The 11,669-nt window shown below is 40.6% G+C and overlaps 1 protein-coding gene across 1 annotated transcript in view; it reads left to right on the forward strand.

Moving 5' to 3' along the window:
- Nucleotides 1-11,669, forward strand: part of LOC102821737 (cytochrome b-c1 complex subunit 2, mitochondrial-like) — a 47,290-nt gene that overhangs the window by 21,504 nt on the left and 14,117 nt on the right. Inside the window, exon 11 of the mRNA XM_006871940.1 lies at nt 9,574-9,654. Coding sequence (XP_006872002.1) covers nt 9,574-9,654 — 81 coding nt within the window. The remainder of the gene's footprint in view (nt 1-9,573; nt 9,655-11,669) is intronic.

Here is an 11,669-nt window from a genome sequence, read left to right on the forward strand (position 1 = left end):
CCACATAATCTGCAGTTAAATTTAAGATGGACACAAAATTGAAGAGATGGTCAGACTTGATTTTGGTACCTCAGAAGCTCTGTTGTAGATTTACTGTCTCTAGTTATTCTAATCTGGAAGGAAAAAAATGCTTAGAAATAAAACAATCAAATTCATACTTGTTTCCTTTAGGATAAACTGTAAAACAGCTTCCTAGATTCTAACTAGTCTTTTTTTGTTACATTTTCTGCTAAATTCTCTGCCTCCTATGCCTGCTTCCTCAATTCCATTGTTCGGTTTTCCAACCAAGTGTACATCAGAAAACTGCATCACTGGGTTTGGGGGCAGGGAAAGCAGAGGCAGAAAGTGAAAACTCCTCTGCCAAAACCCAAAAAAAGAGAAAGAGTAGTCCGCAGAAAAACTGCAGAGCTTTGGATCTTGTTTAAGTTTCCGGGCGCCAGTGTCCCATGCCCACCTGAAAAGAAATCTGCCTGTGAAAGCAAAATACGGTGATTTCTGAATCAGTCCAGCCATGGCCGGCAGCTAGAAGTGCTCAGGCCAAAGGGCGGGGCGACAGTCAAATGGAGGCAGTGACCCTGTGCTAGAAGCCGCAGAGCAGCACGTCTGGAGGGAGAGATGTGACTGATTTTTCATCTTTCACTTTTCATTTTTCATGTATATCTCCTCTTCACCCTCACTGCACAGCCCTCACTGCACAGCCCAGATGCCTTCAGGCAGGCGGGAACACACCCCCAAAAGGGTCTAGCATTGCACCCACAGTTTTCCAACAGCACAGAAAGAAAACCCGCAGACTGCTTCTTATGATGTTCTAACCCTGGGAACCAGCCCCTAAGTTAACCGAGGCAGGACCCTTTATCCCTGCCTGCACAGCAAAGGCCAGTGGACAGTGTCAATCACAATATTTTTGTTTTTGATTGGCAGTTTCTGTCTCTGCTTTTATATTGTTTCTGTCTTTGGTCCTTTTAGCCTCACTCTTCTCCCAGAGGTTAGAGCTTTCTCCCCTTACCTTACCCAATAGGAGACAGCAACTGTGTCCATATAGCCAAGCTACAAGCATACCCTATAATACCCCACCATCTGGACAAGAGTCAAAACCAGCTACTAGGCATTACACGTGAAAAGGGAAGCCTATCTTCTGATCATATCCATCAGGAGACACTCAGCAAGCTTAACAACAAAGCAACATACATCCATTTAAGCATTAAAAACTCACATAACTGCTGAAAATGTCCAAGAAAATTAAAGATCTCAACAACATGTCCAAAACCAAAAAAAGTAATAGACAAATGAGCTGGAAGCAGACAGACTTTCCAGGCTCTGGGTCTGCCTGAGAAGAATGATATAGAAACAAATTCAAATGCTCCTAAAACATGTGGAGGAAATCAGGAAAGTGCTACAGGAGCACTCAAACAAGATAGATACGGCATTAGAAACAATCCAGAACCTGCAAAAGAGTCCAGATGATTAATAATATCAGAAAGGGACAATACACTGAAAGGGCAAAGGAGTAGAATGGGAGAGATGGAAGCCAGAACCAACAAGCTGGAAGACAAATTTCTCAATACTGCTAAGCTAGAAGAACAAGCAGAAAAAAGGATTAAAAAATCTGAAGAGAGGCTGAGATTCATGCTGGATACCATGAAGAGGAATAACTTAAGAATTATTTGCATTGCAAAACAGAAAGACTCACAAAAGAGATAGTTGAAGAGCTTCTGGAAGATAATTTTCCTGACATCTTGAAAGATGAGATGATAAAACATTCAAGAAGCTGAAAGAACCCCAGGAAAGAGAGAACCCAAAAGAAAATCACCGAAACATATCATAATCAAGCTCGTCAAAATCAAAGACAAGAAGAGAATCCTAAAAGCAACCAGGGAAAAGAGAAGTGTTGCCTACAAAGGCAAGCACATCAGATTAAGTTCTGACTTCTTAGCAGAAACCATGCAGGCAAGAAGGCAATGGGAAGACATATATAAAACCCTAAAAGAAAAAAAAAAACTGTCAACCAAGAATCGTCTATCAGGCAACACTGTCAATCAAGTACGATGGTGCAATCAAAACATTCCAGGATAAACAGAAGCTAAGAGATTTTGTAAAAGCCAATCCAGTGCTTCAGAACATCCTAAAGGGAGTTCTTTGGAATTAAAAACCATCAAGAACGGACAACAACCAGAAATTGACAGACGTGGCAACACCACCTGGAACTTGGTCGATGGATAGCAGAGTTCAGAACGGAACAAAATTACAGCAATGAATTCAGAGGACCTGTGAGGCCAATCAAACTATTAACAGTGTCAAAGAAGGGAAGGGAAAAATATAGGAACAGAGATCCAGGTGGTGAGGAGGTAAGTTAGACTGCAGGATACAATAGACTGTCTTAAATGCAGGGAAAACTTAAAAGACTATCGGGCAACCCCAAAGAAAATTAATACTTCACAACTTAATGAAAATGAAGATCCAAGCAGAACAAGAAAACATTAAAACAAAGAAGAAACTGACAAGAAATAGCACAAAAAACATGAAAGCAGCACAAGAAGGCATGCTGAACAGAGGAACAAACACACAAAAAACCAAACAAAACCACAAAGAAATAACATAATGACAGCAGTTAATCTGTACGTATCGATAATTACACTGAATATCAATGGATTAAAGCACCAGTGAAGAGACAGAGTGGCTGAATGGATAAGAAAATAATATGTATGCTGCCTGCAAGAGACACACCTTACACACAAAGACAAAATCAGACTAAAAGTTAAAGAATGGAAAAAAATACGCTACGCTAACAGCAATAAAAAACAAGCAGGAATGGCAATACTAATCTCTGATAAAATTAAGAGATAAAGAAGGACACTACCTCATGATTAAAGGGTCAGTTGAGCAAGATGACCTAACCATAATTAACATCTATGCTCCAAATGGAAGAGCACCAAGATATATAAAGCAAATCCTACTAGAACTGAAGAAAGAAATAGATAAATCTACAATTAGTCTGGGATTTAATATGCCACTTTCAAAAAGAGATAGAACAACCAGAAAGAAACTCGAAAAAGGAGGAACTAAACAGCACAATCAACCAACTTGACCTCATAGACGTGTACAGAGCACTCAACCCAACAACAGCACAATATACATTCTTTTCCAGTGCACATGGAACATTCTCCAGAATTGATCATGTGTTAGGTCACAAAGCAAGCCTCCATAAATTTACAAACATCAAAATACTACAAAGCATCTATCTATGTAGATCACAATGCCATAAAATTATATATCAACAATAAGAGGACCAAGGAAATAAAGTTTAATACATGGAGACTGAATAACAAACTGCTGAAGAGCGACTAGATAAAAGAAGAAATTAAATGTGAATATAAAAAGTTCCTAGAAGCAAATGAGAACAAAAACACAACATACCAATATCTGTGGGACACAGTGAAAGCAGTGCTGACAGGACACTTTATTGCAATAAATGCACACATCCAAAAAGAAAAAAGAATCAAAATTAACACAACATCTCCAGCAACTAGAAACAGACCAACAGAGGAAACGTACAGTCACCAAGAGAAAAGAAATAATAAAGATCAGAGCAGAAATAAATGAGATAGAAAACAGGAAAACTATAGAAAGAATCAACAGAACAAGAAGCTGATTCTTTGAAAGGATTAATAAAATTGACAAATCATTTGCAAACCTAACAAAAGAAAAGAGGGAGAAGACACAAATAACATGTATTAGAAACCACATGGGCAATGTCACAACGAACCAAAGGAAGTCAAAAGGATAATAACAAAATACTATGAAAAGTTGTACTCCAACAAATTTGAAAACTTAGAAGAGATGGAAACATTTTTAGAAAAGCACGACCTACCTAAACTCACAAGGAGTGAAGTAGAAGACTTGAACAAACCTATAACAATAGAAGAAATTGATCAGGTCATCAAAAAACTCCCAACCAAAGGAAGTCCAGGCCCAGATGGCTTCACTGGTGAGTTCTACCAGACATTCAGGAAAGAGTTGTCATAAAGTCTACTCAAATTACTCCAGAATATAGAGGAGGATGGAAAACTTCCTAATACATTTTATGAAGCAAGCATAACCCTCATACCAAAACCAGGGAAGGACATCACTAAGAAAGAAAATTACAGACCAATATCCCTCATGAACATAGATGCAAAAATTCTCAACAAAATCCTAGTCAAAAGAATCCATCATCAAAACAAAAAAATAATATATCGTGACCAAGTGGGATTCATATCAGGGCTGCAAGGGTGGTTCAACATTAGAAAAACGATCAACGTAATCCACCATATAAATAAGAAAAAAGAAAAGAACCACATGATCATATCAATTGATGCAGAAAAGGCACTTGACACACAGAGTTTAATACATGGAGACTGTACTTAAACAATAGCACTATTTGCAGTAGCAAAAAGACAACCTAAGTGCCCATCTATGGAAGAATGGATAAATAAACTGTGGTGCATACACACAGTGGAATACTGTGCTACCCTGAAGAATAACAAGGAAGCAGCAAGCTACCGCATAACATGGATGAAGCTTGAAGACATGCTGAATGAAATCAGTCAGTCACAAAAGAAGAAATCCGGCATAGATCCATTATTGTAAAAGAATAAGAAAAAGCACACACTCAAAGGGGAAGAAAAAAATTTTTATCTTCTTTATTATTTTTTTGTTGGTTATTGGGGTGTATGGGCTGGGGTGAGGGGAAGGTGGAACACGGGGTAGGGAATAGACAGAATTTGGGTGCTGGGGGGTGCATACACTAGAAGGGGAAGGGGAAAGGGAAAATACGGCAGATGGGAGAATAGCTAGGCAGGTTTACATGGGCTAAATAGGACAAAGGTAAATAACGATCTAAGCACAAACATGGAACAACAGGGCTCATGGATACAAAGACTGAGGCATGGTTTGAATGGATAAAAATGGGGAATTGATGTTAAGTTGCTTGGCTGTCTTTTGAATTTTGGTTTACCTTGCCTACTGCTGTAAAATAGACACTTGATGGGGAGAGAGAGGAATAGCCAGAAACATCACTAGAGAAAGCTTGTAAGTCCATCTTCTAACTATAACTGTTTGGAATAACTAAAATGGGGCTAGAACTTTCCCAGTGAAGGAGGCTCCCTGCAGAGGCTTTGCGTTGCACAAGACCATAGGTGGAATCCTGATCCTCATCCAGAATCTTCTGATTGAAAAGACAAGCAGTCCAGTCTGGAGCAGCTAGAAGAAAGAAAGAAAGAGCAAGACTAAAAATCAAGAACAAGAACTGCAGTCCAGTTGACTACTACAAGAACAAGCAAGTAGTTCCCCAGGGAGCCATCGAGGCAAGTGGTCAGCTCCCCTCAAGGCAAACCCCTTCCAAGACTGAAACTCAGATGGAGTACACTAGCAGGTATATGGTCCTGCTGCTGACCACGTTGGTCACTGATAAGTGGAAGTGGGGGGAAAACAGCAATGAAGTTGTGAACTAAGTCCGACCACATTCAATAGACTCCTGTTAACATAGATCGAGACCTGGATAACCAGCAGTATGATGAGATCTGGGAGCTTCTGGGCCCAGGGGCAGGGACATGGCCCCAGAGGACTAGTACAGAGTGTGAAGCATCCAGCTAATATAAAGAGAGATGGGAAGCACAAGAACACCCACACTTGCAGATAGTACCCATTTGACCTGGCTTCAATGGCTACATGATCAGAACACAACTAGAGGAATAAAGAAAAAAAAAAAGAAAAAGGAGTAACCTCTCCACCACCACCACTACTGTAAGTGGATGAACTTGACCTATGCTTGTGGATGCAGTATGACAAAGGAGCGGACAAATCTCTACAGTGAGGATCATTCCCACTCCCATGGTATACAGGGTCAGCAGGGATGGGGAACTTAGACATTGGCTACCCAAAATGGGAGGACTACACATGCAAGAAGTGACTGGCTTACAAGCTTTCAATAGGGAACCTAGCTCCAGAGGATACAGGGAAAGGTAGAACTTCCACTGAATTGTTTCCAACCTATCTGGATGGGGTTGATAAAAGGTGGGGGGAAAGGACTCCTGTGGTTCAATAGGGAATGATTGCTATCAGGTCTGACAGTTGAGTGTTGGAAAGGTAAATGTAAATGTTTAGTAACAAAAGGAGGGAAGCGGCTGATTTTGCAGTCGAGGAGCGGAGATCCCTGGAACCATCAAGGGAGAAAATTGAAGTGCGAGACCCTGTCCAGGGAGGCAGTGACACTAGGGATGGAGGCAGAGACGACATGGACAGAAGGAGTGGCTGGGGACTCTGGACTCAAGGAGGAAGAGGGGTTTTGTGCTGGCAGCCAGGGGTCAGACATGTGGGGTGTACCCTTTGGTTGTTTGATGATGCATGCAGGGGATTGTGATCATTGCAATGAAACAAAATATGATAGGATGAATGTAAAAATAATGTTCACCCATGTAAACTAACACATAATTCACAATAAAAACGTAAAGAAAAAAAATAAGTGCTGTGGAGACCCTCCTGTCTCCATCTTGAAGTTTTAAATTTAAAAGGTGATATTTAACCTAATTCAAGTTCATCTTACCTTCGAAGATACCGTTTTTTGTCAGGGAGAGGAAAATGTTAAAGCTTTCCAAATAATGATATTCAAATTGGGAGAATATAATATGCCAACCAACAGAGTGTTCTTTTTTTTAGTCCAATACAATAAATTACGTGACTTTCAATAGTATACTTTTAAAGGCAAGAAATGTACTGAATTTAAAAAAGTTTTAACAAAGCAAGGCTTTAGCTATTTGACACTTTACAGTGGAAATTAAAACCTGCTTGCTTCCTGTTGTTAACTCCTGTTTAATACTTACATTGTAGTTTTTCAAACACTTTTTTCTTTGTTTTTAAGCAGTTTCCCCACCTCAGTGTATTACACAGAAGTTTGAGCTTTTAAAATTATTTAAAAGCTTACTTGACTGTGAAACCCTTAGAATCTTCCTCACGGAGCCTTAAGGTTCCATGGCGCACAATTTGAAAACCTTATCTTAAACCCAACCCAACCCAGTGTCATCTAGTCAATTCTAGCTCATAGTGACTCTAAAGGACAAGGCAGAACTGCCCATAGGGATTCTAAACCTATAGTCTTTACAGAAGTCGATACCAACTCAATGACACCTAACAACAACAACAACAGGAAGGGCACTGCAACAAAGCCTATTGTTGAATATAAAACTGATGTGCTCTGTAAACCTTTACTCAATTCAAAATTAAAAGTTTCGAAAAAGGCTGTTGACCTGTCCTTTGCTCTTCTGCACTTTTGCTTTGATTAAACCAGTTCCACCTCTTGGTCGCCACTACTTTGTACCTTTCTCTTCAGGATCTTGATCCCACTTGTTTAAAATTTCTTTTGAAAACTCTGCTCTTGTCTGCACAACAGTAAAGTTTGCTCAACTTTTTCAATCACAGTTGTATGAGCTGAGCCAGTTGAGATGTGAGTGATGTTGACTGTTATTTCTGCTGTTACACTGGTCCTTAAGATTTCATTTTTCCTCCCAGAAATTGATGTGGCCAGACTGCTGCTGTGGGCTTCATCTTCAGCATCATTTCATCCATTCTTAAAATGAATTAGCCATTTGTAAAGTTCTGTTTTTTTTTGCAACATTATACCCATAAACTTTTCTTAAAGCATTAATGATTTCATCTTTCTTCCACCCAAGCTTCACCATAAATTTGATGTTTGTTCTTACTTCCATTTTAACAGGATTGCTAAAATTGCTCTGCTTGAAACTGATGTCTTACCTTTCTTAATTCTACCTGTTGTTGTTAAGTGCCATGGAGTTGACTCCCACTCCTAACAACCTTGCATAGGGTTTCCAGGACTTCTCAGTCTCCTAGGGAACAGAAGCCTCATTTGTCTCCCATGGAGTGGCTTAGCAGGCTTATGAATTTTTCATGTCAGTCCTTGCTATGGTCATCGTAAACTCCCACCAAGACGAGGTCAGAGAGGATGCTGATGCATTATATGATCCACTTGTGTGGATTGCTGATTGCAAACACTTGGAAATCTAGTAAGGGGCATGGTCAGGGTTACCATCCTGCTGGGTTTAAAATGAGCCATCCCAGACACCGGAGGGGGGATGGACTACGATCATAGAAGAGCCAGGAATGGAGTGTGTCCCTTGTACCCCAAGATTCCTGTGCATTGAACCTCCTGGACCAGAATGCTTTGTCATCAGAGAAGCATCAGCAGAATCAAGAGCCAGAGCATGAGACAGACCAGTGGGCTTCTCAGCCCACCAGGCAAGTCAAGCTGAGTGACTTTGGGCAGAAGACTTGCTTGCAGAAGTGGGGTACATCCAGGCATGTAATTGCTGACATACAGAGCTAGAGCCAAGTGCCTTCAGGCTGAGGTTTATGGTAATGTGTCCTGTCAGCAGCCCTGAAAAGCTTTGTGACATTGGCCAGGCACAGCTGAGGAGAGGCTGTCTTGACCAAAGAACTGGATCCTAAGCATTTCTGATCATGAGTTGTAACCTGTTAAATTCCCTAATAAACCCCATAAGAGTTTGGTGTTCTCTGTGGCCATTGCAATGAATTCTCAAACCTACCTAAGCAGAGAAGGCTGTGGGAAGGATGGTTTGGTGCATATTTTTGCCGTGAAGTTGTGAAGTTGGTTCCGACCCATAGTGATCCTGTATAGGGTTCCCAAGGAGCGGCTGGTGGGTTTGAACCACTGACCTTGAGGTTCAAACCAACCTTGGGATCAAGTGCTTGTCTTACAGCGCCACACAAAGACTCAGCCTCAAACCAGAACCTGAATTCTTTTGAAATCTACAAGTATTTGTACCCCAGGTGGTCCTTATACCAGTGATTTACATAAATCCTATAAAGCACTAGACTAGGCAATGACATTCACGTTCAGAAGCTGGAAATAGTGCTTAGACTACAGACAGTAATCCTCTTGGTATGCAGGGGCTAAACTTCTTGTTACTTTGAACATCTGGCCACTTAACAGAATATTTCTCTAGTCCTTTGACTTTAGTCCATAGAAGTGAATGAGAATTAGTAAAAAAAAAAAAAAAGCTACCACCAACATCAGAGGAAAGATACCAGGTCTGTTGAATACCAATGCCCTAGATGCCAAAAATTGGTACAGGTTCAAAGAGATCTGTGTTGCTTGACCATACCATCTCTCTGTTATAGTAATATTTATAGAAAAGTGACTTTTAATCATCAATTGGTGTGTTCTAAAAGAGGTACCCTGTGTACAGAACAGTCCCTTGCTAGAATTCATTAAGTGAACTATTAAATTATTTTGATCATGTTATAAGAGTATAGGGGCCCTGGTGTGGCACTGTGGGCTAATGCGTCAGACTGCAAAGTCCTTTGAACTGCAAGGTCGGTGGTTCAAGCTCACCAACTGCTTCTTGGAAACCCTATAGAGCGTCACTATTGGTCGGAACCGACTCAACAGTACTTAACAACAATTTAAGAGTATATGTTTTTGTCTAGGCAACTTTAGGTAATTGTTTTTGTCTTACCTGGTGGAATAACATACAGTAAAATTAAAATTTTATTATATTTCAGGTTTCTGCTTTTAATGCTAGTTACTCAGATTCCGGACTCTTTGGGATTTATACCATTTCTCAGGCTGCAGCTGCTGGAGATGTAAGTTGAAAACTCATCAAATTGCATTAACAAGTTTTTTTTTTCTTTTAAATGTTTTCACTATATTTATAAATGATTTATTAGAGCTCTGTGTAGTAAAAGCGTTAGAGTATACCTGCTATGAGACAAAGTTTAAAATGTATACTGTTGCTTCAAGGAAAAATAGACAAAATACCTCCTTTGTATTATGGTTGCATTTCAACAAGTTTCCTTGAATCAACTGTGTGACATCTACATTTGAGAACTCAAGAGAGGCTGTGGCCAAGATGTGTACTTATTTGGGAGTCGTCAGTAGAGAGATTGTGTCAAATGCAAGTTATGGATGAAAGATTGTAGGTGAAGAAGAGAGAAGCTAGAGTTGTGGGAAACAGCACCATTTAAGGAACAGGTGACTAAGAACAAGGACTAGGAAAAAATTTAATGCAAAAGGGGCCATGAAAGAGCAACTACGAATCCACTAGGGTTAACATCCCATTAATTACCACAGGAAAGTTTGATATAGTGGACACACAAGAGGAGTTCAAAGGTGATCTTTGCAGTTTTCACCAGAGTAATAGAGGAAGTGAGCTGAAATTTATAGTTCTTAAGGAAGGAGTCAGTAGAAAGGAAGGAATGCAAAGTTTTTGTAGATCTTAGTTTTGCTCAGAAGAGGGATGGGAGCTTTAGGAGAGTTTACCTTGAGAGACTTGAGTTGGAGGAGGAGGCATTTATACTGAAAAGGAAAAAGAGAATGGAGCAGATAAAAGAGGTAGAAAATTACAATTGGGTCCAATCTGAAGAAGCAAGAGCAAGTGGGACCAAGCATAGAAGTGGACACGGTAGCCCTGGACACTAAAGCTAATGCTGGAAGAAGAGGATGTCACAAAGACGGGAAGCACCTCCTTGGTAAGGCAGCCTAAGTCGTGTTTTGTGAATGCCAAGAGTGTTTCAAGGGAATAAGGAGCTTTGAACGAGTACGAACGAGGAAACACACTGAATGACCATCAACCCCAGCGTCACTGTCTCCTTTGACCGGGATCTAGTGCTGTCAGTCAGGGCATTTTGTCATTTTCCTTCAGTAGCATTCACTCCCTTAATGAAGCAGGCAAGCAATGGGATTAGTCCCAGGTTGGAATTCTCCAAGGATCAGAAATATGCAGAGGTAACAAGGGGGTCTGGCGCACAGCAAGAGTGATTAAAGGGATGATCCATGGGACTGGGCTAGATGAAGAAGTAAAGCCAAGGGGCCAGAGAGGTTGAGGGAAAGTGGGCATTTAAGGAACTAGAGATCTCTTTTGGGGGTGGGGAGGAGTAAGGAGTTAGGGTTAGGTCTAGGCTAGGCCTAGGACTTGGGAACTAGAGCTCTTGATAAAATTGAGATACAAGAATAGAAACTGAGGTTGGAGATTTTAGAATTCAGGACTTAAGGTAAGACAAAGCTAGTTTGTCTAAGCCTGGGGTGTGGCTATGGCTAGCTAAAATGGAGGGAAATCAAGAGCCCAGAATTTAGGTGATCATGGCGTACAATGAGTAGCAGACATAGGATGATGCCAGTTGAAAAGACAAAACATGGAGTAGTTTTACTAGTATCTTTACTTAACAAATATTTACCAAGCACCCACATCACTAGAGCTTTATTCCTTTTTTTTTTTTTTTTTAATGTTTATTGTGAATTATGTGATAGTTTACATGGGAGAACATTAGCTTTACATTCTCTCTCCGCCCCCCGGTTGTCATCACACAGCCCCTTTCCCTCTCTGGGTCTAGAGTCCCCAGCCGCTCCATCTCTCCATATCATCATCTCTGCCTCCATCTCTGGCATCACTGCTTCTCTGGGTAGGGTCTCATACTCCACTCTTCTCCCTTGATGGTCCCAGGGACCTCCGCTCCTAGGCTGAAAAGTCAATCATTCCCCTACTTTTGCTACAAAACGTCCAACCCTCACAGTCAGTCCTGATAACAATTATTCACTATTGTACCACAGGAGACCTATCCCCATCTCCTTTCATAGCCCCACTCAGACAGATTGGATACTA

This window comes from Chrysochloris asiatica, unplaced genomic scaffold (assembly GCF_000296735.1).
Source record: "Chrysochloris asiatica unplaced genomic scaffold, ChrAsi1.0 scaffold00178, whole genome shotgun sequence".
Taxonomy (NCBI): domain Eukaryota; kingdom Metazoa; phylum Chordata; class Mammalia; order Afrosoricida; family Chrysochloridae; genus Chrysochloris; species Chrysochloris asiatica.